This window comes from Mchenga conophoros, linkage group LG20 (genome assembly GCF_057382185.1).
Source record: "Mchenga conophoros isolate Kocher_MC1m ecotype Shallow Benthic linkage group LG20, M_conophoros_male_GT1.1, whole genome shotgun sequence".
In the NCBI taxonomy this organism is placed as follows: Eukaryota; Metazoa; Chordata; class Actinopteri; order Cichliformes; family Cichlidae; genus Mchenga; species Mchenga conophoros.
Genome location: NC_140545.1, coordinates 14,295,024 through 14,321,721, shown reverse-complemented (window position 1 = coordinate 14,321,721; position 26,698 = coordinate 14,295,024). Strand labels below are relative to the sequence as shown.

At 40.2% G+C, this 26,698-nt stretch overlaps 2 protein-coding genes across 3 annotated transcripts in view; one reads left to right on the top strand and one right to left on the bottom strand.

The window, feature by feature from the left end:
• The first annotated feature begins 529 nt into the window (after nucleotides 1-529).
• On the top strand, nucleotides 530-5,111 carry krt5 (keratin 5). The gene is made up of 9 exons (XM_085260450.1): nucleotides 530-1,161; nucleotides 2,485-2,693; nucleotides 2,790-2,850; nucleotides 2,962-3,057; nucleotides 3,183-3,347; nucleotides 3,436-3,561; nucleotides 3,695-3,915; nucleotides 4,032-4,090; nucleotides 4,224-5,111. Exons 1-9 carry the CDS (start codon nucleotides 637-639, stop codon nucleotides 4,448-4,450), a joined length of 1,689 nt encoding a protein of 562 aa, XP_085116576.1. The 5' UTR covers nucleotides 530-636; the 3' UTR covers nucleotides 4,451-5,111.
• A 3,319-nt stretch (nucleotides 5,112-8,430) lies between these two features.
• Nucleotides 8,431-26,698, bottom strand: part of LOC146550507 (mitogen-activated protein kinase 14A) — a 23,429-nt gene continuing 5,161 nt past the window's right edge. The window contains exons 1-13 of one of the 2 annotated variants that reach the window (XM_085260457.1): nucleotides 23,822-23,865; nucleotides 23,317-23,634; nucleotides 21,736-21,865; nucleotides 20,844-20,902; nucleotides 18,169-18,280; nucleotides 15,276-15,305; nucleotides 11,669-11,716; nucleotides 11,376-11,490; nucleotides 11,185-11,256; nucleotides 10,340-10,419; nucleotides 10,078-10,156; nucleotides 9,664-9,837; nucleotides 8,431-9,454 (exon numbers count right to left, since the gene is read on the bottom strand). In XM_085260457.1, coding sequence (XP_085116583.1) covers nucleotides 9,393-9,454; nucleotides 9,664-9,837; nucleotides 10,078-10,156; nucleotides 10,340-10,419; nucleotides 11,185-11,256; nucleotides 11,376-11,490; nucleotides 11,669-11,716; nucleotides 15,276-15,305; nucleotides 18,169-18,280; nucleotides 20,844-20,902; nucleotides 21,736-21,865; nucleotides 23,317-23,450 — 1,095 coding nt within the window. In that variant the 5' untranslated portion in view covers nucleotides 23,451-23,634; nucleotides 23,822-23,865 and the 3' untranslated portion in view covers nucleotides 8,431-9,392. Of the gene's footprint in view, nucleotides 9,455-9,663; nucleotides 9,838-10,077; nucleotides 10,157-10,339; nucleotides 10,420-11,184; nucleotides 11,257-11,375; nucleotides 11,491-11,668; nucleotides 11,717-15,275; nucleotides 15,306-18,168; nucleotides 18,281-20,843; nucleotides 20,903-21,735; nucleotides 21,866-23,316; nucleotides 23,635-23,821; nucleotides 23,866-26,698 lie in introns of those variants that run through there. The other variant, XM_085260458.1, reaches the window with a different exon arrangement.

Below are 26,698 nucleotides of genomic sequence, written 5' to 3'. Positions count from 1 at the left end.
TGACAAGCAAAAACTGGTTAAATTGCTTGCTGAAACATTTTCAGCGTAGTTAAAGGGCAATTTTACCCAACTTAATCCTATAGATAGTTTTATCTTAATTTCATGTCCACAATCCCAGTAAAATACAAAGAAGTGCTCACACAGAGGATACAGAGAAAAAATCTTGCCAGAAGGTAAACAGTAGAGAAAAGAAAGGTGGCACAGTGAGTATGCAGGTCCCCACCCTGTACACAGAACACCCCTAGCTAATCAACAAAAAGAGTCTTTGCCAAATGCCTTTCCTGCCCTCCCAGCTCGGGCTCTGATGCTGTTTCTCTACAAGCATCTGGGTGTGTCAAGCCCAGATCGCTTTAAAGGGGTGGCGCTATTACCTGTCTGACAGGCTGAGCCAATCTACACTGCCTGCAAGCACACCTTTCAGGATCCAGGTAATAGGAGGAGGGTTGAGGGGAGGCGCAGAGGAGGCTGAGCTTACCGGGACCTCCTCCTCAGCTGGAGACAGATAAAAATCCATCGTAGACAGAGACAAGACACTTAGAGGGACTTGACCTTCCTCTTAGTGGGCTCCACTACGCTCCCAAACCTCTCTCTCTTTGCTTTTCTCTTTGAATCCTTCCTCTTAAGAAGAAACCAGCCATGTCGTCGACCAGAATGTCCACAAAAGTTGTGCGGAGCAGCTATAGTGGAGGTGGACAAGCTGGTGGTGGTGGTAGTTTCCGTATGGGAGGAGGAGGAGGAGGAGGAGGAAGACAAAGTTTTTCCTCAAGATCTGTCAATCTAGGGGGGCCAATGATAATGTCATCATCAACCTCAATGCTCAGATCAGGCATGGCTAGCGGTGGTGGTGGTGGTGGTGGTGGTTTCAGTAGTTATTCTTTTGCCTCTGGTGGTGGCAGTGGTCTTAGTTTGGGTGGTGGTGGTTTTGGTGCGGGCGGTTTCGGTGGTGGTGGTGGCGGCGGCGGCGGTTTCGGTGCAGGCGGTTTCGGTGGTGGTGGTCCAGGAGGTTTTGGATCAGTGCCTCTGATCACACAAGTCCAAGTAAACCAGAGCTTGCTGGCCCCCTATAACCTTGAGATCGACCCCAACATCCAGACTGTCCGCACCCAGGAGAAAGAGCAAATCAAGACTCTCAACAACCGCTTTGCTTCCTTCATTGACAAGGTAAGAGTTTCATAAAAAAGTTTCAGGCCGTTTTATTCTTCTCAAGCAGGAGCTACTCTAGTTGCACTGAAAGCTTTGTACACTTCATTGAGAAGGTGAGTGGCACGTTTCCTATCTGATATTGAAAAAGGTTTTGTCTAGCTTTTATTTTAGTCTCACAACATGTCAGCAGAATGAAAATCCTGAAGCTGGTTTCTAATATATTAGAAAAAGATGCAACGGCAGGCTCTTGTTGAAAGGGCCCTTGAGCTCATTAAATATTATGCAACAGCTTAACTAAACCTGGAAATGCTAACTGAATGCTGATGAATGTTGAGAACTGCTGGGTGATTTGCTTAAAATTCACCCCTCAAACTAAGCAACATGATGCTCCTTAAAATTGCATTATGAGCACAGCCTGCAAGCTGTCTCTGTGTAGAGTGAAAGCATGGAAACAGTAGAGCAGTCATATCCAGTTACTGCTGCATTATCAGGTGAGAGGAGCGAGGGATCTGGTTATCACTTGTTCCCATGGCAGCAAGAAGTGACAGGCTTTTACTTTAAATTCTCCCACATGCAGTTTCATGTTTAATTAAAGACGATGCATTGATGAGGGACCGTTTCTCTCAGGCAGTAATGGCAAAGTCGCTAACCACACCCTGTATGAGAAAATGCTGAGCTAGCTCTTTCTGCGCGCTACGTGCCACACCTTATCTGTCTTCAAACAGGTAACCTGATCCCATCCTTTGAAGACTCCTTATTTCAAATTTCAAATAAAACGGTATATTACTGCAATAAAGCATCACAAAAACAATCATTAATAGCAGGAAAAAATGGCTTAGATGTTTAAAGAACATTTTTGTTTAGTATAATATATTAAACTAAAGTATAATGCGCATTGTACATTTGACATAACAGTTAATATCTTTAGGTGTGACACATTAATTGGTGAGGGTTGAGGCAGGCACGTTCAATCAGTGAAAGTATGCATCCTGGAGGCGAGGGAGCGCTGATGTCAAGTGGTTGGAGGAGGGTGTGGCACCTTAAAGACACACCCAGAAATGGACCTTTGGGCTCTACTGTTTAATCAAACAATGGTTGATCTTCTAAGTCTCACAAACAAGCTCCACAGTGCAGTGTGTCTAGAACAGTCGTGCACTGTGAGGAATTTTAATATGGTCGTTGGCATTTTTTTGCCTGCAAGAGTTTTTAATGTGGGAAAGTTACACGTGATCCATGGACTGATGGATCTCCAGAGAAAAACAAGCCGGTCTAGGACCTCAAGGCAAGTATTGCTATTCTATGACTGCAGATCTAAATTTGTCAAATTATATCACCATTTAGGTCCGCTTCCTGGAGCAGCAAAACAAAATGCTGGAGACCAAGTGGAGCCTGCTGCAGGAGCAGACCACCACCCGCTCCAACATCGATGCCATGTTTGAAGCTTACATTGCCAACCTGCGCAGACAGCTGGACGGGCTGGGCAATGAGAAGATGAAGCTGGAGTCTGAGCTGAAAAACATGCAGGGACTGGTGGAGGACTTCAAGAACAAGTGAGTTCCCACGAGTCACAATGAACACAGCAGCTGACTTCCAGTAGATGATGCCTGATCGTGTTCAGCTCATTTTTCTTGCATTTTTTGCGACAGATATGAAGATGAAATCAACAAGCGTGCTGGAGTCGAAAACGAATTTGTGCTCCTTAAGAAGGTGAGAATGGATGTGCCATTAAAAAGTTGTCATAATGATGATAGATGATGCATGAATTATCATTTCTGCAAGCGCCGTGACTAATGCAGTCTACTTTATCCTCCTTTACAGGATGTAGATGGAGCCTACATGAACAAAATTGAGTTGGAGGCCAAGGTTGACGCTCTTCAGGATGAAATTAACTTCCTCAGAGCTATCTATGAAGCTGTAAGAAAAAACAAACAAACATTGAATGGCACTGTGGCACACACAGATGTGTTTATTTTGTACTATTTTTTTTTTTAATCTTTCAGTTCAATTTTTTTTTAAAAGAACTTGTGTCTTGTTCACAGGAGCTTGCTGAGCTTCAGGGACAGATCAAGGACACTTCTGTCATTGTGGAGATGGACAACAGCCGCAGCCTGGATATGGACTCCATTGTGGCTGAAGTCAAGGCACAGTACGAGGACATCGCCAACAACAGCCGAGCGGAAGCTGAGAAATGGTACCAGTCCAAGGTAGGTAGAGAGAGTCTGCCAAGTCAAATAAAAGTGGATTGGTCTGTGGAATCTGGAATAACACTTGTTCTCAATCTGATTCCTTCAGTTCCAGGAGATGCAGGCCAATGCAAACCAGGCAGGGGATGACCTTCGTAACACAAAGAGTGAGATTGCTGAGCTCAACCGCATGATTAGCCGCCTTCAGAATGAGATTGAGGCAGTCAAGGGACAGGTAATGCATGTTTCTGCATAGCTGATGAGATTATTTCTTACATATGTGTTAAACATAAATGCTAAACACATAGATAGCATTGTGAATGAGAAATATCACATTTAAAGCTTCTGCTAATTTTCCAACCTCCCAGCGTGCCAACCTGGAGGCCCAGATTGCTGAGGCAGAGGAGCGTGGCGAGCTGGCTGTGAAGGACGCCAAGGCCCGCATCAAGGACCTGGAAGAGGCCCTGCAGAGAGCCAAGCAGGACATGGCCCGCCAAGTCCGCGAGTACCAAGAGCTCATGAACGTCAAGCTGGCTCTGGACATTGAGATCGCCACCTACAGGAAACTGCTGGAAGGAGAGGAATCAAGGTAAGAAATAAATAAATAAATAATCCTCTAAAACACAGGAGAAGCTAAACGAAGTTTTCATGGTGACAATGACATTACCAGCTCATCAAATTGTTACATTTTGTTCTTCTTTGTAGGATTGCCTCTGGTGGTGGAAACGCAACTGTCCATGTGCAGTCCACAAGCACCAGCTTCGGTATGTATTAACATATACAGCATTTTGGGCTTTTTTGTTGTTGTTGTTTGTTTTGTATCAGAGTTCCAAAGTTTTACCTAAAAAACTAAATTTAAAGCCTTTCTCCTGACAAATGTGTTCTTCTCCTCACCAGGTGGTGGAAGAAGTGGTGGCGGCGGAGGCGGCGGCTTCGGCGGCGGCTTCGGCGGAGGCTTTGGTGGCGGCATGGGCGGCGGAGGCGGCGGTGGCTTCGGTGGCGGAATGGGCGGCGGCGGCGGCATGGGCTACGGTGGCGGTATTTCCGTGGGCGGCTTTGGCAGTGGCAGCACCTCTAGCATCTCAAAAACAAGAGTCAGCTCATCCTATTCCAGCCGCCGTTAACAGAACCAGTGGCCATCTTCCAATCCATTTTTTCTTCTTCTCTTATTTTTCTTCTCCTCATCATGACCTCCATAAACCCCGCCCTGTCGTTCCCTGCATGCACAGAGCAACCTCAGAAACATATACGCTTGACAAGTCAAAGACAGCCGATCCATGTAATGGCACCACATACCCAAAGAGAGTTAGAGACATTAAATCCAAATTCAAGCAGAAAGGTACAGAGATTGTTGTGAGCAGCAAAGATGTGAGTCAGTCCTGTCTTTCTTTGATCAGTCAGCCTGGCTGTCTTTTAGTTGTTGGATGTGCTGTTGTGCATACAAGAGGATCCTTGTAGTGTCAGGACAGAGAATCCTTACAAAGCAACTACTATTGTATACAAAATGGCACCACAGGAAATTTTCTAATATCTGTCATTTTGTTATGCAGTTTGACATCATCAAAAGCAGCCACATGAAACACTTTCATATTTCTTCTCCTGTGTTAAGAGAAAAATGATTTCTCCACTGCAGTAAATAAATGGTGTTGTGATCATGCTTTACTTCTATTTTCACTCTGAATAATAAAAATGTTTTAAAAAGGATCAGGCTGACTGGAACTTCCAGGTTTATTGGGAATTTGTACCAACAAAACTGAAATAAATCTGTGTTCACATACATTTCCAGATCTTGTTCCTGTGAATTCTTACTATTGTAACATTTGAATGTCCCAAACTTTTTACTCATGATTAGCTGTAGCTGAAACTGCTGAAATAATACGGTTGATATAACACAACACTAATGTAGTCAAGCAAATAATAGTAAAATAATGGAACATTATTTACATTACATTATACAAATGTAACTGGTTTGCTTAGTTATTATAGGGCAGTGTTAATCTTCAGTTTAATTTTGAAGTGAAAAGTATTAATAAATAAGCAAACAAGTAGTATTTGTGGATAAGAGACTAGCAAACGGAAACCTCCAAGGCTAAAAATGCAGACACCGCACAAACACAAACACAAACACAAACACACACACACACACACACACACACTGGATTCAATATTTCAAACTTGGATCATATTTAAATTCCACATTATATGACAGAAAAACCAAATATAACCAAATAGGTTTCCTTTATTGTCTTTATAGTGATCTAAAAATACAAAACAAAAAAATAATTCAGCCCTCAAAAGGCTCCTCAAAATGACAGAGCTGGAATTCTCTTTAATATAGGACATTGATATGCAGTGCAAATATGGAAGTGACTCTATAGGCATAATTATATTGTTTCACTTATCCACCTGATGGTTTTTACTTTGCATACTATATATCATGCGGGCACTTATTCAAGCCGATGGATGATCAATTGTCTGGGACAGATACATGCTAGAAAGATATGTTAAAAACTTATTAAGCTACATTTTCGACAAATTTCGGGAAGCCCTGTGAGTATGATATGCGGCCCACACCTATGACACGGCAGATATGTGTAAGCAGGTCTGCCAAAAGTTTGACTAAGGTGAGATGAATGCAACAAGCCCGTGCAGAACCCTGAAACAGGAGAGCACACAGGACTACACTGGAGTGGTGATTGGGTGTGGCATGATAGATGTTTGTGTCTGCAGTAGAGGCTTGTAAAATGGGGCTAAAAATCAGGAGCATCAGTAAAGCAGTCTGTAACAGTTCACAATATGAGTGATCCCCACAGTATCAGTACTGCACATTTGCTTTGTTCTTTATGTAAACTTTTCCTTGGCAGCAGCAGCTTGTTAACAAAGCTGCACTTCCTGATTGAAAGCAGTACACAGGGCCCTCCACTACCTTCATTAAATGCTGTGCATTGCAGCCTAGCTCTGCTGCAGCACTGCAGCACATATTAGACTGATTGGAGTTTCCTCACTTTCCTATTTTCTTTAACTGGGATATCTTGTGTGCCACAATTTCACTGCTTTCTTTTTATTATCAAGTTTTCAGCTTTATTGTGTGTATATTTTAGTACTTACACTGTAACTTCAAAAGAGATAAAACTGAAATAGTTTGGACTGTTGTGGGTGTTTTCATCCTTTTTTAATGTTCATGATTGAAGTTTTAAGAAACAGTGTTGTTACCCTGAACCTCAGACTGTGGACTAAAGATGGAGGGAGCCCTCACCTTTTGAAATCTGCACTACCTTCACCTTTATAGGGAGGGAAAAAAATCAAAATAAATCCATCTGTTTTAATTACACCAGTGCACACATTTGTCCTGATCTGAAAATAGGTGCATATCACAGTCTGACTCACAGCAAAGTTTTGTCTCTGGAGCGGCCAAGCACTCAGCTGTAAACCAAAACAGAGCAAACTCATAAACTTCACTTTGTCTCATGCTACAGCAGAGAGACTGTCCTGAAAGCATTATAAAGAAAAATTGGGACATTATTTGGACAGGGTGGATGAGCATAGATATTGTTGTGCTTTGAATAGTGCTACGGGCAAAAGCTACGTGGATGCGCATCATAGTGATGAATCAACCATAAGAGTATCAGGTATATAAACCTTTGGCTTTGAAACCAGAGGTGGGGATTAAGTCAGTCAACTCAAAATAAGAGAAGCACATGGATTTTTGCCCTTAAGGTCACCAGTTACCTTAGCCTCAATGAGTAAACTAAATAAAACAGTCATGAATATATCCTAGAAGTATTCTTACAGAATGTCAAACACATGCCCGATCATCACCATCAGAATTCCCTACGAAGGTGAGATCTGCTGCTTCTTGTTCCAACTTGTTGAGTTGCTGTTATCCACCACGGCTGCAGTCTGTGACATCGTGCAGATGGATGACGATTCCCTGAAGAAACGTTACTTCCAAGGTTAGTTTGCTCAAACCTCATTGATCAATGAGGATGAGGTACATCAAGTAAGGTGGACTGCAGGTTGGGATGACCAGGAAATAAAGCTGCATTTAAATGTTTGTTTTTTTTAATGGCCGGCACAGTGAGTTGAGTTAACTGCTACTTTAATCTCTTTGAATACAAGATAATTTTGTAGATCAGTCAGACATGAGGATGAAGTATTGGCTCACAATTAGAATACAAATGAGCTTGCAGTGTCCCTCAGTTTTACACAGTGACACATAATTTCAAAAAACTACAATAAGATGTTAGCAGACACAATGTCCATCATTTATATACATTCTATAGGAAAACCTGCCCGAGGATGTAAGGCTCCTCCTCAGCTCTTTTCTAGAAGGGTGACGAGGATGCCCCGTCGGTGGTCCTTCTTGGGCTCTCGTTCTCTGGGGGCCCTCTAGATGTCTAGGGCCTGGATCTCCTCCATGCCTGCATCATGTCCTGGGAAGCAGGGCTTTGGGTCCCCACACCTACTATTAGATAGTTACATGGAGAAACCTTCTGAATACAAGTGCACTCGCGCACACGGGTGTTCACAGACACACACTATCTTCCTTGCCTGCTGCCTCTAAGCATATCGACCATTGACGGTCTTGTGTGCTGCTCAGTAGGCATCTAGGTTGTTGCTTTGGTTTCCTTACCATGTTGTTCTCTTTACTTGTTTTCTTTTAGTCTCCAGCTGATTTTTAGTGTCTTTTCGCTCTGTACCTCTTAACCTGTTTTTCTTTCCTTCTCCGTTTCCTGAACTTCTCTTGACAAAGTCTTTCCCTTTCCTATCCACCAGTCATGTCTGTTCCAATTGTAATAAGTAAAAAAAAAAAAAAATCAAATAAATACTAAAGATCAAACAAGTGGAACAGTGTGGTAAAGCCATAATGATCCACTTGGGAAAATAAAATCTGTTGGGTATTTTTATTGGCCTTCAGTTCTGATTATACAGTGCTGTATGGGACAGGCAAAAAAGGGGGGAAGTATTATTAGCATTATTATTATTATTATGTGTAAGATATGACACTTCAGGTATAAGCCACCACTGAGTAACTTTGTTCTTCATACCTGTAATGCTATACTGCCCTCTACTGAAACTAAACTGAAACCACAATAGAAAACAGACAGTTACTTTTATTTTTTTATTGAAATGTTTTTTCTTCTTGAAATCAGATGACAGAAGTAATAAAAAAACAAAGATAAACAAAACAGTGTAAATGATTAGGATCATTATGAAATGAAGAGAGTAACATTGCACAATATACCCATATTTGTTGTGAATACATGACACAAAAACCTACAGAAAGACAAATACGCCCATGTAAAGTGACTGTAACTAGCTTTTAACCATAAACCCCTGTACTTATGAACCTGATCTTGACTTTGTCACACACGTCTGTTCCCACTGACAATTCAGTGATAAGTAAAATAAAGTGTTATTAAATGTGAAAGGAATCTTGGACTGAAATCTTCTAAACTCTTTGTTAATTAGCATTTCCTTTCCAAACATTCTGACACAGGACGTGTCAGATAAAAACCTTGAATTAAAGTTATACTCAATAATAAAAAAACATTTCATCCTTACTGAAATGAGCAGACACCGCTTCAGCGTAACAAACAAATGTTGCAATGTTGTTATGTTAAGTATGAACTGCTTCCTGTACTTGTATTTTATTTTGTTTGCCTTTCATTCTAAATGTGGTTTAAGTTATTACAAACACCACAGGTCATTGAACAGATAATATCCACAAGCGCCACTTCCAACATAACATTTGTGCATTTCCTAAAGCTTACTTACATTTGAATCACAAATGCATTTTACGTGCAACCACACTTGCAAACACATTTGTTTTCATTGCATAGTGAAAGTATCAAAGTAATCCACAATGAAAGAATATTACTCTTATTGTTACTTCTTACAGACTCTAGTTTTGCTATTGTCCTGTAGAGGCCGCCATACAAAATAAAGCTGCCTTGTATTGAAATGCATTTTAACTGCAATACACATCAGATGCACCAAAACACTTTTAAGATGTTATATGACAAATTTTCACTTTGTGCATATATTATAAACAGTTGAAGGGATCTACATGGCTGTCATACTAGGGTGGTCAGGGTCAAAGGTCATGATCTCCATGTGGATCAGACCTGATTGGAAAGAAAGAAAGGAAAGCAGTGTTAAAAAAATATGACTGAAATTTGGATAGTATTAGAATTCTGTTCATTTTACACACACACACACACACACACACACACACACGCACACGCGCACGCACACACAGTACTCATAAATTATGTCTTCACATGTTGGCAACGTTTCCATCATCTCCATTCTCCAACATAACACCTGCACTTACTCTTCCACTCGCCAATAGCGAGCTCCAGGCTCTCGAAGGAGTCATCATAGGGCTGAGAGTCTGGTTCGCAGTCTGGGTCGTGATATTCAGCCACGTAAGGGTGGGACAATCCCTGCTTAGCTGTCAGCCTGGCCTCAGGATCCAGCAGCAACATCCCCTCCAACAGGTCTATAACTGGATGTATCAAGACACAAAACACTTTAAAGCAGATTTTTTTTAATTCAAAGATTCACTGCAGTAAAATCTACTCATCGCACATGTAAAATGTGCGTCACTGGATTCAGCAGCCATACTCTCCATATACACATACTTGAAATATCTGGTTTGAGCTTTAATCTAAGTGGAGTGTGAGGGAACATCTTTGTAAATAAAACTACTCAAGATTTCAGATGTGAATAAAATAAAGCAGCCCACCATCGTCATCCAAGCCTGGAAAAGCTTCCTTGAAGTTTTTCTTCTTTTGTGGAGGGAGACCTCGCACATATGATTGTGCCTGAAACACACATTTGTTTCCCTGTTAGAGCTTTATAAAACAGAAAAGATCAGCAGCAACAGCCAAACTAAAATCTCTGCAACACATGGAGAGTGTAAAAAGTAAGGCACGCAGACAAAGCCCTTCCAGAAACAACTGTTGCAGCTCCACAGCCTTTTAAAAACACCTGACTGCAAAACTCACATCTTTACTCTGCATCTTCTGCACCAGGGAGGAGTCTGGAGTCCCTGTTAGACGGAGGATCTTCTTCAGCTGATCGATACCTGAACACGCTCGTTAAGAAAGGCTGAGAATATTCAACATGCACGAGGTAGATCTGTTGGCAGAGTATGCTTGCCAGCATTAGCTGAAAGCACTCTCAAATAAATACGGCTTCAAAACACTAACATGGTGCTAGTGAAGCTTTAAAATACAAAGTCCAAAACGAATGGTCAATAGCACGATGGCCGCATCAATTCTTTATGTACAGTAGATCATTTATCTATGGTAAAAACCCAGTTACCTTAAAGACTTCCTATTGTGTCCAGTTCTCTGGGAGCTTTTCATTAAAATCTTTAAGGTAAGTATTAAAGCTTGCTATGTTCTTAGAAGGGAGGCCAGATTTCATCATCACATACTCAAGAGTTCAGTGCTGTCCTACCTCAAAAAGGACTGTTAAAAAAATATATCATTGTTGTTCCCGTCTTGTCTTTTCTTCCCTTATCATCATTATTATTATTACTACCTTATTAAAAGTTTTAGCATTACACTTGAGTGATGGATTTAATAGATAGAAAACTGACTAAATATTCCTGCAAACATCACCAACTCTTGAGTCAAGATTGGGGCAATGACATAATATAGACGTAGATTTTAGCGATAACCTACTCTCAGCTTTCTGGTCATCAAGACACCAGGAATAACAAACTTTTACAGTGCTTCACCTGACTTTTTTTTTTTATTTCCTTAACATTCAAATAAAAAGAAATCACGCTGGGTTGTGTCTCCCATAACTGAGCATACAGTTTCATTAAAATGTGTGTGGATACTGTCCTGTCCTCGGAAAAGCACCTGGCCAGTGATCATTTCAGCCAGTATACAGGCAGCTGACCAGACATCCACTGCAGAGGAGAAGAGTTCAAAAAAGGACCTGAGTATTAGCACATTGTAGCATGTTGCAACAGTCTGTTTATATCTTAAACAAATAACTATTTGCTTTGAAGGTAAACAACATTATTACCTGTCTGGCTGTAGTGCATCCAGTTAAATATGACCTCTGGTGCTCTGTACCACCGTGTTACAACGTAACCAGTCATTTCACTCTCTGTATGTCTTGCCAGGCCAAAATCCAGAATCTGAGATCAAAGATATTTTGTTGCATCTTCATCTACAGTTAAAATGAAATGCTTTGCCTATTTTAAGCATGAATGAGAGGATGGTAAAATTATTTAAAGATCAAAAATCTAACTGCTACATCTTTTTTTATTTTAACTCCTGATTTTGACTGTATACTGCTTTTTTCTTTCATCTTACCTTTAATTCACAGTTCTCATTCACAGCGAGATTACCAGGCTTCAGATCCTACAAGACATTAAGTCATTAAGTCAGTGTATTACAACCTTAGAAAAATGAGCAGTTAATACAAAAAATAATACAGAAAAACCCAAACAGTTCAACATGTTGGGAAATAACATTCTGAATGGCTTCTTTACTTAGAGATAAAGGAATGTTTGCATCCTTTTTGGGTATTTCTCTCATTTATCTAAGATATAACTCCTTGTTTCCTCCATTGGCCTGTTGTGACCTGGAAATCAGTCAAGTCGGTGTGTGGTCATTAAAGATGTTCAAAGAGAAGGCAAATGTTAAAGGAGGAGCTATAAAAAAGGATGCACAGGGATGGGAAAGAGGCCATGTTTGTATCAGGTAATGTTTCTTCTGTTTAGTGGGTCATTCCAAGAGCTGTGTACAAATTGTACTTACAGTTTTACCTTAATGCTGGTAAAAAGCAATGACATCTCAGAATTGTCTACTTTTCATTTTCAGGCATGTGGAAGAAAATTATTTCTGAAACACTGCCAAAACACAGAGCTCTCAGGACGATGTTTTTAAATGTAAACACAAAAACCGATCACATGTTGCCTTGCAAGACTATTTGCATGAAATGAGTTACTAATCCCTCTTTTATTACTCTTAATTATTTTGCTCCATTTATTTTTATGTAAACACAATTGTACATTAATACTTTGGGTTAGGTAGCTTCATTTTGAATGCCTTTGAGCATATTTTAAAATGAACCTGAATTATTAGATTCCTCAAAGACAGTAGGCCTCAAAAATGAAAAATGTGCATTTTCTTTCAGTCTGGCATGAAAGTTGAATGAAAATGGCAAAATAGTATTTTTCCTCATTTTAAGTCTAAGAATTTCATGTTAAAAAAAATATTAATACAATCCAACTTTATCTATCCATCCATTCGCTTCCGCTTAACCTTTCCAGGATCACGGGGCGCTGGAGCCTTTCCCAACTGTCATAGGGCGAGAGGCAGGGTACACCCTGGAGAGGATGCTAATATGTTGCAGGGCTAACACATAGAGACAACCATTCGCACTCACTCATTAACTCATAGATTCACACCTATGGGCAATTTAGATTGGCCAATTAACCTATCCCCACTAACTGCATGTGTCTGGACTGTGGGAAGAAGCCGAAGTACCCAAGGAGAACACGGGCAGAACATGCAAACTGCACACAGAAAGACCCCGGGCTGATGGTGGAATTGAACTCGGGACCTTCTTGCTGTGCAGCAACAGTGCTAACCACCTTGCTGATTCAACTTTGTACCATTCAGAAATTTCGACTGGTTATCTTTTTTTAATGTGAAGTTTGTGCTCTAATGCCATTATCTATGTCTAATATCTGGACTACAGCTTTAAGGCTAACTGTGCCTGTGTGACAAAGTATAAATATGCCAAAATCACTTCACTGGACCATTTTCAGAAACATAAAGTCTCATTTTGCCCAATGTACCCAATGTAAATGCAAAATTGAGGACTGGAGTCAACTGAAGTAGATCAGTGTGAAAAGGGTTACTAAGCTCTTCTTGAAACTATTTTCACACATGCACTCCAGCCCTAAACTTTTCTACACTTTACCCGACCCAATAGCACAGTAATTGTCCAGTCCTGCAGTGTGATAGAAGGGATAACTGTGAAAAATATCTGGATCTACCAGTGGAGAATACTTTGAAACATCCAAGGAGATGCAGGCCACTGTCATCTCAGTAAAAAGTTCTGAAAGATCTGAAAATAGGTTAGGAATTGTCATGAAGTCTACTCCCATGCGACTTTTTAAAATATTTTTTGATTCAGACACTGCTGTCAATAAAAAATGAGGTGTAATGTGTTAAAAAGTGCTAGGACCAATTCTGTTTACATTATACATGCTTCCCTTAGGCAGTATCATTAGAAGACATAGCATACATTTTCACTGCTATGCAGATGACACCCAGCTCTATCTGTCCATGAAGCCAGATAACACACACCAATTAGTTAAACTGCAGGAATGTCTTAAAGACATAAAGACCTGGATGGCCGCTAACTTTCTGCTTCTTAATTCAGATAAAACTGAGGTTATTGTACTCGGCCCTGAAAAGCCTAGAAATATGGTATCTAACCAGATTCTTACTCTGGATGGCATTACCTTGGCCTCCAGTAATGCTGTGAGGAACCTTGGAGTCATTTTTGACCAGGACATGTCCTTCAATGCACATATTAAACAAATATGTAAGACTGCGTTCTTCCATTTGCGCAACATCTCTAAAATTAGAAATATCCTGTCTCAGAGTGACGCTGAAAAACTAGTTCATGCTTTTATTACTTCCAGGCTGGACTACTGTAATTCATTATTATCAATATGTCCAAAAAACTCACTGAAAAGCCTTCAGCTAATCCAAAATGCTGCAGCAAGAGTCCTGACAGGGACTAGAAAGAGAGAGCAGATTTCTCCTGTTTTGGCTTCCCTTCATTGGCTTCCTGTTAAATCCAGAATTGAATTCAAAATCCTGCTCCTCACATACAAGGTCTTAAATAATCAGGCCCCATCTTATCTCAATGACCTTGTAGTACCATATCACCTTATTAGAGCACTTCGCTCTCGCTCTGCAGGCCTACTTGTTGTTCCTAGAGTATTTAAAAGTAGAATGGGAGGCAGAGCCTTCAGTTTTCAGGGCCCTCTTCTGTGGAACCAGCTTCCAGTTTGGATTCGGGAGACAGACACTATCTCTACTTTTAAGATTAGGCTTAAAACTTTCCTTTTTGCTAAAGCATATAGTTAGGGCTGGACCAGGTGACCCTGAATCCTCCCTTAGTTATGCTGCAATAGACGTAGGCTGCCGGGGGATTCCCATGATGCATTGAGTTTTTCCTTTCCAGTCACCTTTCTCACTCACTATGTATTAATAGACCTCTCTGCATTGAATCATATCTGTTATTAACCTCTGTCTCTCTTCCACAGCATGTCTTTTATCCTGTCTTCCTTCTCTCACCCCAACCGGTCGCAGCAGATGGCCCCGCCCCTCCCTGAGCCTGGTTCTGCCGGAGGTTTCTTCCTGTTAAAAGGGAGTTTTTCCTTCCCACTGTTGCCAAAGTGCTTGGTCATAGGGGGTCATATGATTGTTGGGTTTTTCTCTGTATCTATGAAGCGCCTTGAGGCGACTTTTGTTGTGATTTGGCGCTATATAAATAAAATAAAATTGAATTGAATTGAATTAAAAACAAGTAGAAAGGCTGAGTTGTTAGACCACATACTACATGGGTGCTAACACTATGAGCAATGAGTCCTAAGTTTCATTATGCTGGCTGCAGGTCTCTGTCCTCTTTGCTAAAAAAAAAAGAAACAAAACAAAAACAAAAAAACAATGACACTGACCCAGGTAAGGTAGTTTCTGCTGAATATTTCCAATCTGTATGCTAAGCTAACTAAACTGTTAGCTAGCTCAAACGTCATACTGGTCCAGCATGAAGGTAAAAAAGTAGATTTCCCAAAATGCCAAACTATTCTTCTAACAGCACTTTAGAGGCAAACATGATTCTGAGTGAGAATGCGGTAAGTCTGGTAAAATTCAGTAATGTTCATATACCCACCCGATGAATGATCCCTGCAGAGTGAATGTACTGTGAAGAAAGAGAAGAAACTATTTACACCCACAGTATAACACAGCATGTGTCATGTTTAATATAGCAGGCAGTTGCACAGGTTTACTACTCTGTAAACAAAGCCTCCACCCGCACCAGCAAACCCAGTTGCTGTGATGTCACAGAAGCACTGATAACAAGAAGAAAACATCTTGCGATCAAAGATTCTGGCAGTTAAATTCAAAGACACAAAGCTGGCATTGTTTCCCACTTTGAAACCAGAATTCCATACAGTATCCTGGTTACACATTGACGAGCATTACATGAGAAGCATATGTAAAGCTAACTCAGTCTAGCATCCATTAACTGAACAGGCTGGGTGTGCTCTGAGTATTTAAAATAAACACAGTTTACATTTAAATAATATAGACTGAATTTAGAACAACTTAGTAAGTCCAGAGAACTGATTCCCCAATCTTAATTTGCAAGATTTATTTCAGTTTGTGTCGCAAAGAATAAAGATTTAACAAAGGTTTAACAAATATGCCAGACACCATATTTATATACAGTCCTCCATTTTCAGTGGTGATTGGAAAGTTTTCTGACAAGTAGTTCATGGCCAGGTGAGGCCGATTAAGCAGATAAAAGGTCTGGATTTGATTTGGTAGCTGTTCACTGGACTTAGGCTGAACACAGTAAACCTGTCAGAGAAACATTGAAAAACAACAATCTGGTTCATTCTTAAAACGTAGGAAACCACTCAGCTCAGTGACAGCAAAAGGCCCGAGAGGACGATGACAACCACGGTCTGAAGACGTAGAGACTGGTCATGTTTCTCAGTAAATATCTGAGAATACAGACTTGAGCGAATACATTCATTTCGTCATGTTAGGAAGCTGTCTTTCGTTTTCACTCTGCATGTTTCACCTTGTGCTGCTGCTGCAGTATTTTATTACCTTAAAGCATTCAGTTCAGACTTGTTACTTGCTGACTGCGGCACAGTGGTGCAGTGGTTAGCACTATCGCCTCACAACAAGAAGATTCATGCTTTAAACTGGAGCTTACACATCCTCTCTGTGCTTGTGCGAATTTCCTGCAGGGACTCTGGGTTAATCCGACAGATCTCAGGCATGTATGCTGGTCTAATTAGCAATTCTAAATTGGCCATGGATCTGAGGCAGATAGAGTGTTTGAAGTGTTTAGCCTAAAGCACTTTGACTGGAAAGAAGTACTAGAAAAGCAATATATAAATGTCAGTCTATTCTATTCCATATACTCTAAGATCCAGCAATTAATTCTTGTCCTCTGTGAGCGACATGAGTCTGAAACCTCTCCATCGACCAAAAATTATGCAACGTATCAGAGTCCAACTGTAGTGTCAAGAGGACATCCTGGTTTTCCTTTTGATGCCACATTTTAGGGGGTTGGTGTAACAGAGCACGTCGACTTTCGTTTAAAAATCATGAGCATTGCAGCTTCCACATTTCATGGCTACAAGGAAGGTTAGCTGATGGTTTCTTCAACCTTAGGTTCTTATCTTCAGTAGTATTTCAGCTTGTACAGTAATTTTAACTCTTTCAAAACAAAACTTTTATACAATGTCTCTTATAGTGGACAGCAGAACTTACTAACTCCTATTTGTGAGTGAGACAGATGTATAGCCGTCTGGGGATGATGTTGAGGAGGGCCAGAGCAAGAAGGTGAAAGCTCAAAGGACAAACCAGCTTTCAGGGAGACTGAGCAGGGATAAAGTGACTGCACCCAGCGCCCATTGTGGATGAGAAGCAATTTGTGAGCAAGGACAAGAAAACAGAACAACACTAGCAACAACCACAAAGACCGCAGGCAGTCTGATTACATCAGGCAGTAGTTATGCAACCACGTTGCCTGGTTAATTAAATAATAATAATAATAATAATAATAATAATAATAATAATAATAATAGTTCTTCAAGATTTGGCAGTCGATCAAAGTGACCAATCGTCTTAACGTCCTTGATAAGGGTAAAAAGAATAATGTCTGCAGGGGAGTCAAACTTACTGCTGTCAGGTGAAGTTATGGAGGAGTAGCAGGGTGAAAGCTGTACCTCTCCTTTCTTTATCAATTCAATGTTAAACCTACTATAATTGAGTTTTTAACATGAAAACAGAACAACACTGCTTGCAACTAGCAAAACACTAATTAGACAATCTGGCTTTTAAAAAGTCACAGCATACAAACCACAGGGAGGCGCTCATCTCTGAAAGCACATATGTTCACATCTATGGCATGACTTGGATCCAGATATACTGGGTCCTAGTTATAGACAGTACAATAAGTTGAGGCAGATTCTTCAAGATTACCCATATGGAAAAGAAATAGTAAAAACTTATAAAAGACTTGCATAAGATGTGGCCTACTTCATATAGGGAATCATATAAGGCTTATATGATTTACTCATGAGAGTGGCCACTTTCTCATTACTTTCATATATTGTTTTAGTAAGTATCCAAAACATACAAGTTTCATTTATATAATTTTTCAAAGGATCTTATATCTGTTTTCACTCTTGTATGCTTTTCATACAGGTTTCACACAAGACAGATACAAACTTTATAAGATTTGTATATATCTTTTCCATAGGCAAATAGCCATTTTCAACCTGCCGTCATGATTTTACTAAGAATTGACGTCAGCATGGAAAGAAGTGCACCTCAAAAAGGAGCACCTCACATCTCACCTTTCCACAAGGGTTACACAACACTGGCACTGTCACTGCTTTCATCCCTCGCTGCTTAACTGAGAGCGAGATGACGCTCCAGCAAACACTTTCAGCTCAATGTATCACACTTAAACAGCCTCCCCACTGAGAAAATGTTATAGTCTTCATTAAGCCACTGATAATAATCAAGGAAGCACTCACCTTCAAGCCTCTTAGAAGCTGGTAGAACAGGTATGTGACGATGCGATTGCTTAATCTCTTGGTCTTCATAATGTGGCCCAGATCCTGGGCTACGAAGGGCATTACCATATAACTAGAGGGAAAAGAACAAGAGTGAGAGTCCAGCAGCGGTTTACAAACATACAAACACAAAGACAATGTAAACCAGCATGTGGGGGGTGTGGCACATTTACCACTGTGTCGCGCCCCCGCTTCCTGAAACAAATGTGTTTAGAAATGTGGAAACTGAAATGAACAGCAGTGACTTTGCAAAGTGAAATGTTTTTAAATTTTCCTGGCACTGTTTTTTTTAGTTTCAGTTCATGCTTGGATGTTACTGTTATCTCATGACCTCAGGATCTGTGTCTTTTGCCCACCTTCGTCCCGTCTCTGAGTGAGTGTCTTTGTCCCCCTGTGTATGCTGTATAGTCATAGCCTTCATGTCTCAGTGTTTGCCGTGTTGTGGTTATTCCCTGTCTGTGGCGGGGCACAGTCCGCAGTGCTGCTGCAGGGAGATGGATGCACCTCGCCGGCAAAAAAGGCTGTGCTATCTGTCAGAATGATGTTGTTGTTGTGGTGTATGTGTCAGCTGTGAGCTGTGGAGCTGTAGCCGAGTGTGTGAACAGCAACCAGAAGAAAAAAAAGTGTGAAATGCTCAAAAGCATGAAAGTGTGGTCATCGGGTCTGTTGTGGTATTGCTACACTGTCACTCTTAGCAGGTTTTCTCTTGTCTGTTCATCAGACAGACAGACAGACAGCAGTCAGTAAACAGGTGCTGTCAGTTAAATGTAGTGAGATTTGGAACAGTACTGCAGCTGTAACTCATGTGTGTATGTTATATGTTTTTATTTATCTGTTGTTTTGCATTTCATTGTATTATTTTGTGTATTTTTTGTCAGGACTACATTGTTTTACATTGTCTTATGGTTTGCTCAAATTTTTATTTATTGTTTTTGAGATGAAAGGTAGCCTCCTGGCTAAGTCTGGCATATTTACATTGATACATGTTCAATAATACGCAAAGTTTTTAAGCAGAGGTTTGCTCTCTGTTCATTGTCCTGCATTCATTATCTTCACCTGTCGTTAACTGCTTTCAGCTGCGTCTTCTCTTTTGCATCAACTTTGGCCATTGGCTGCTTTTTCACATATTTTCAGTCCAGTCCTTATAAGTGACTGGACTGAAAATGAGCACAAAAGCAGAGGAATGCTTTTTTGTTCGTTAAGTCACCTATGAGCCATTCAGGCACTAAAAAAAGTCACCTATCTCAAACCAGGATGAATTAGTATTGTGTCTACACATAACAGACAACTGAGCAAAGAACTCATTTTAAATTGTTATAGGAACTAGCAGCCTGTCACAAAGTGCATTATATGCTCTAATGTTTTAGTTGAGCTAAGTTGGCTTACACAGTTTAACAGGCATAAAATAGTATTTCTGCACTCACATTCCCAAAGAGCCTTTAGCTGAAATCCTGACATGACGTGCAGTAAGTCCTTAAAGTTTTGAGGAAACTGAACAAGTGGAGGACAAAGGACAAAGTATCTGAAAGCGATGTTGTAGGGAAAAAAAAACACCAGCAAAGACCTGACACAGTACCTAAGAGATGGTGTTGTTTGAATTGTTGGACTAGAGCACTGTGAGGGATCATTTTGACAGAGAGCTGAACGAAAGGCAGCCAATGTACAAAGAAGAGCTTTGAATGCCCTTCAAGAAGCCTGGAGAACTATTCCTGAAGACGACTAAAAGAAAGCTTATCTAAGAGAGGTCAGGCTGTAAATGCTGAGTTATTTTCATGTCTGTTGATTAATAGGCCCATGCTCTGATTTCCTCTACACAGCTGTGCCTGCTTTAAATCTGCTTCTGTCTGAGAGCCTGAAGATCCTGGCCATTTAATATTATTTTTCCAGTCCCATCCTTGCATACTGAGAAGTACCCACACTCTCTGAATGATATTATGTACTGTAGATGATGAAACACACAAATTGATAGCAAAATACACCGAGGGACATTTTCTTAAACTGTTGAAGTTGCGTCTTACAGTTTGTCACGATGGTGAAGCCCTTTCCAATCTTTACTTCTGACAGACTTGCACTCTTTGGGATTTTTTTTAACACAGTTGTGTTACTGACCTGTTGCCATGACAGTGTCAGATGTTTTACCCAGTATGTTTTTAACTTTATAGATACATACTTTGCTGAAATGTGTTGCTGAAGTCAAAATCAGGTAATTCTTTCTTTTTACATGCATCAGGTCCCAATCAGCCCAAATAGCAAAGAGAAATTAAAGATGCATGTCATGTAAGAGTTCGGGTCTTAGGAGGTTAATAATCAAAATTACTTACTTTTAGCATCTGATATATTGTGTTTGTATTTTTTTGGGTTTAAAACACAGGGTTTGTAAGTCACTGCATTCTGTTTTTGTTCAAATTAACAGAGCTGAATAGTGCATTTGAAGCTTTTTACATGTGGAGACACAGTTGGACAACTGCTAAAAAGACAGCCAAAACAAACAAGAATCAGCTTGCCCTCACACTAGCTTTTTTGAACTTTTCACACATCCATCCACACACACGTACATGCACGCGCACACATGCATGCGGGGTCTCAACAAGTTGCAACAACTAGTGGGAGAATGCTACCCCTGACTTTCAACTTACAATGTTTGGAATTTCTCCAGTGTGGGGTCAGGTGTGAAGACATTAAGAAGGCAGATCACCTTTAATGAAAAACACAGTGAGGAAATTAGTAAAACACCAATAGCTCAAGAACAGACTTACAGTGTATGAAACACTTCAGGAGCTCTATATTTGTCAGGGGGTCACATACAGTTCAGTGTTGGTAGTAGGATAGGAGGTAAAATCTACTAGTTCTGGGTTCTGGGTTTTTGTGACTTTGTGACTCCTGTTTTCAAAGCTGTAAATAAAAGTAACATCTTTGTTACAGTGAGTCATTGAACATCAAAGGGATCCAACTTTGAACATCTTTGCACTATCTAAAAATAAAGTGTGATGGTTAGAAATTGTTTAAAAAAAGAAGAAGCTTGAATTAAAAACAACAACAACAACAAGTGATTCACATTTTTAAACATGTTTCCACATGTCAATGGAAGCAAAGCTGAAACTCATTTAAATGTTTTTCCAAGGAAAATACTGAGCGATGAGGGTTCCACCAATACACAACAGTCTCAGATCATCAAGGCCCACTGATGAGATTATGGGGCTTTTGTTGAAGGGTCAACAAAGTGTGCTTATCCTCAAAATTGACCTTTTTTTCCAGACAGGAGAAAAAAGAGCAAAGGTTATAATTAACTCATGTGTATCTTTCCCAACAGAGTCACTTTGACAGCACTAATTTTATATACTAGAGTTCTTCTAATGACATTCAAATTACAAATTTACAGCTTAGAAAAATGACAAATTCAGATGTTTCTGTCATGCTAGAGTCTGACCTTGCTGTCTGAGTAAGGATTAAGCATAAGCACCTACTGTATGACAGGGATTATAATGCTTAATGTTAATAAATCATCTTATTTTCATTGACTTTTCTTACATTGTCATGCTGTATGTGGCGGAGCAGCCTGAGCTCTCTGTAGGCCCGCGTGGCGTGGATGAGGGACTGAAAAGGCCGGTAGAGCTTCTTGATGGCCACCTTCTCCTTGGTCTTCTGGTCGATGGCAGAGCTAAATGGGACCAACCACAGACTCAGTGATTGAAAACACAGTGGCCATTGTAATCTAGCACTGCTATTAATCTGTACTAATTTCGGTGCTGAATATTCTAATCTAATCTAAAAAAATCAGTGAGTTGATAAAGTCATTGAACTAATAGAGTCATACATTGACACAATAACAAATACAATACATATATATCACATGGCTGACCAATCCATTCATTAACTAAACACTGATAAGTATTGCTGCTCTTTGGAAATGTGCTCTGAATGAGCCATGAAAATTTCCCAAACATAGAGATGAATGTTTGGTCCATATGTTGCTCATATTTGCAGTTTCCTATGCAGGACATCTGGTTTTGACTGACTGCGCTTGCCTCAAATCCACTGCAGGTCTGCCTTATATATGCCAGCGGTAGGGTGTGTTGGGATATTTGGGCCACATGTGGTCCAAATAACACTTACCAGCGCTGTACTGCACTGTAAATGCCTAAAAAATAACCCAGAATAGGTCCAACCCTAACATAACTATCTTGTTTCATAATGTTACTTTATGTTACATTACATTATGTTATTTTACATTATGTTATCTTACATCAGGTCATGTTACGTAATGCAACATTACATTGTTACGATGCATTGCATTAGCTTACATTATGTTATGTTGCCTTTGATTATGTGACCTATTTATCTGTAAAGCCAGAAATGCAGCGTTCGAAAAGTATTCACGTATTCTGCAACACTAACGAAAATCTTTATGATAATATCAGTAATACGATTCTGTCTGTCAGTAGCTTATCATTAGGCAGAGCCACGTCTGGGATATCCTGGATTCCTGCAGGCTGGGTTCTTCTGTGTTAGTGGAGAGATTCTTGTCATATCAGAGAACCTGCATTGACTTGCTGAGTGGCCTCAGGCGGACAATTGTGTTTCTGTTAACAGAAACAGATGAAAGCCAGCTAGACCCATTCAGGGAGCGAAATGAATTTCCAAGAAATTCAGAAACCTTAGTGAAAAACATTTCAAGACGATCATTTAAATATATTCAGACTAAGCAGAGAGGAATGAAGCCACACTAAGCCGTTTTTAAAACGCAACATTACCTAATGGAAAATCATTATATTACCACACACTTTAACATGTTTACCAGTTTTCCAAATCCTTTATGATTGTTGAAGTTGGGTCTTTTTGTTATTTTTGTTGTTGTTGTTTTTACATTTTGTGTTTAAAACGCCATAATAAATACTTCCCTAGAGGGGATGAATTCGTTGTTGGTACTAAACCACGTCAAATAATAGTTTAATATGTTTAGCCTTTTAGGGCAGTTTTAAACTTAATCGTAGGCCACCAAAAGACAACCAAAAAACACAACAAAAACAACTTTATAGTTTTCTGTACACAGTAGGGAAAGGAGCGATACAAATTATGTCTGCACTGTCGCCATCGCCCAGGTAAACTCACCACACTGTCCCGTAAGCTCCGGAGCCGATGGCCTGCAGGTTCGCGTATCTATGCGGAACGTCCCACGTCGTTTTCTGGATCTCCATTCTGTGGAAACCCGGTCTCACCGGGGAATCCTTCACTGGAGACTCCATGGCGCTGGGGGTTTTTTTGTTCTCCAATCGGGTTTTGACCAAGAAAGTTCTTTACAGCCTCGGTCTTGCAACCTGACAGGTGAGCTCTAGGATAGGATCCGCATAGAGACACGTCCACGCGTCAGAGTAGCCTGCCCCCGGTCACGTGAGCAGCTGAATCGAGGGTTATCGGCTCGTGCCTGACCTGTAAAACCACATATACCTTTTCAGCCGAGCCAAAGCTGAATATTATTTTTCCAGTCCCATCTTTGCTTACTGAGAAGTACTCACACTCTCTGAATGATATTATGTACTGTAGATGATGAAACACACAAATTGATAGCAAAATACACCGAGGGACATTTTCTTAAACTGTTGAAGTTGCGTCTTACACAGTTTGTCACGATGGTGAAGCCCTTTCCAATCTTTACTCCTGACAGACTTGCACTCTTTGGGATTTTTTCAGCCAGCGCATATTGGGAATGGTACAGGCACCGATCGGTTTTCTATCGCCCATTTGCTGGGAGTAAGGGCGCCCTCCGTTTGCGAGGTGCGCCTGCTGCTTGCGGCACAGGGAGGAGAGGGCGGGGGAGTAGCATCTAATAACCAACTCGCAAAATAACACAAAATAAAAACAAAACAACAAACATGAAAACACCAGACATTATGAAACAGACTTATAATTTGCACCGATGTTTTTTCGAAATTCTATACGGGAAAAGTGAGCGCGAGAGCCCTCGGTGCGCCTGCTCGCTGCTGAAGTCAAAGTAAACTTTATTGTCATCTCCGCTACACAAGTCCAGTATATAGAGAGAGGAGACGATGAGGCTCCAGTTACAGCTCTGCAAGTAAACAAATAATAAATATAAGAACAGTAAGAAAATATACCCTTTAGGACTCGGGGTAAAGCGATCAATAACAATTTAAAGTTTATAATTTACAGTTCTATGATTTAAAGTCTCACACACAACCCGTCGAAAGAGGAGGGAGACCTGCTGCTTCCAAGTAGAGCACATTTCATTCATAATGTTGTAAATTATGTATTCATGATTTGAATCCTGGTTTGTGTGAAATCCCAGAAATACACCTTAGACAAAGTGAATCTGTGAACTAAGGTGTAGGTCTATTAGGTTATGTTGTGGTGATCCTCGAGTTGGGGGACTTGTGTTCATACTGGAGTGCAAAATTAAAACCAATGGAAGATGGACAAGAAAAGTTCAAAGCCATCAAGTCCTCAGTTTAGAAAAAAGAGAAAAGAAGAGGAGGAGAAACGAGCAAAAGATACAGGTAAGCAGATGTGTCATTGGATAATGCAGTGGTTCCCAAACGTTTTTTGCTGGGCCCCCCTTTGTTTTACAAGAAAATGTTCTCGCGCCCCGCGTGCACGCGCGCACGCACACATCCTCCAACCACACACACCCATATTTTGCTCCATTGCGGTTTATTTCACACCTCAAACATTTAGTAAACAATTAAGCAAATACATGTAATCTACAATAAATTACAAGTAGTAAGAAAATAAGCTACTAACTATTTTATGCTGCGTCCGCACCTACACAGGTCCACACGTAAACGACGTTTCGAATCACCGAAAACGGAGATTTTTTTTAAACTCTTTTTTTTTTGCATTTACATGTGGACGAGGAATACAGTTTGTCACGCAAAGTCAAAGGTATGTGCCTTTTTTCACGTCACACTGTGCGCCACGTTATTGTTTACATGAGATGAATTGCAGAATGGCAGATAGAGACAAAATACTATTAATCTGACTATCTGCAGGTTTTACACGCTTACATACACAAGCAGTTAATGTCCCTCCATTTACAAAGGCAGAGGTGTCACGATGTGATTATTTTACGTGTAGTTGTTTTTTTCCTGTGCAATAATATTCAACATTGCTATCAATACATTTTTCAAAAAATGCCTCTCTGTGCAAAATGGGTTCAAAAACATAAACTGCTGTGGGATACTGTTTGTCCGTGATTTGAACCGGGGGAACAAATCGTGCACAGCAAATCACTGGAGTTAAATATTCTGGAGTTAGGCATAAAAGTGCGCAAGAGTTACATTCCGGGAGTTTATTTTTCACCTTATACTACAGTCAGTGTTGGGGAGTACTCTAAAGCGGTGTAATATTTAGGTGTTCATTCACTGGGTGCTAAGGAGTCTAATTCAACACATTGCTGGTGTTGTTTGTCTGTCGACCGTTACAGCGCCTATCTGTGTTTCTTTCTTGGACTCCGACATGTAGGAGGTAAAAATACTTTATTTACTTTGGAATTTTCTGTGAGTGTAGTGATGTTATTTATATATATATATATTCAGTTACATGGATGCACAAGTAAAATATAAAGTTAACTAACTAGCACTACATGTGTTTTCTGTATGTTATGCTGATTTGGAGATAGCAGCTAGGCTAATGCTAGTCAAAAGTTAGCTAACTTACTTATCTTACTGTATTTTAAGATACACATTTCACGTTGTCAATGAAAACGTTTATTTCTATTTCTTAATTTTAACACCAACGTTTAATTTAACGTTAGCTAACTACAGTAATATTCTGTTTAGACTCATGGTAATGGCCGTATTTAACCAAAGAGAGGTGCAGCCTGCACTGATGAGATGTTGAGGTACCATTAACATCAGTTAGTTAGTCCTGCTGCACACTGAGACATGCACACAACCCTGTCTCCAGAACTGTAAAGACAAGGACACAGCAAACATGCAGTCACATTGTCTGCTAAACCAGCCTAGCTAAATAGATTTTAAGCAATATTTAGTGTGGACAGGCTAACTCAATGTAAGACAGTGTTCGTTGATTAAGTTATACACAGTTTACATAGAGTTACCATAAACAACCTCTTCTTCTTGTGTTGTGTTTCATAGTAGTAAAGGTATTTTTTTCCGTAGGTGGCCAAGATGTTGATAAAAGTAAAACACAGAGAGACAAAGAAATATGCAAAATTGGAAGAAGTCAGCTTCACAGATTTTGTGAGAGCAGGTAAGTTATGGTTTGTACTAAGTCATTAAAGAAGAAATGATAATGTTGTTATTAACTAAGTGATGATTTTACTTCAGTGCAGCAGAAGTTTCTCATACCAGAAAATGCAGCACTGAAAGTCACGGATGAGCAGGGTATAGAGGTGGATGAGGATATCTTTCCTGAACTTGCAGCAGTCAAAGAGGTGTGTTTTGTCATCTATACAGCTGAAGGTAAGTAAATATATGCTCTGATAGATTTTGAAGGATTTGATTTGTACAGTTACTCT

Coding starts and splice junctions, on each gene's coding strand:
- krt5 (XM_085260450.1), top strand. CDS start 637: ATGTCGTCGACCAGAATGTCCACAAAAGTTGTGCGGAGCAGCTATAGT. Junction 3,562..3,694: donor TTGAGGCAGTCAAGGGACAG/GTAATGCATGTT, acceptor CCAACCTCCCAG/CGTGCCAACCTGGAGGCCCA. Junction 4,091..4,223: donor GTCCACAAGCACCAGCTTCG/GTATGTATTAAC, acceptor TCTCCTCACCAG/GTGGTGGAAGAAGTGGTGGC.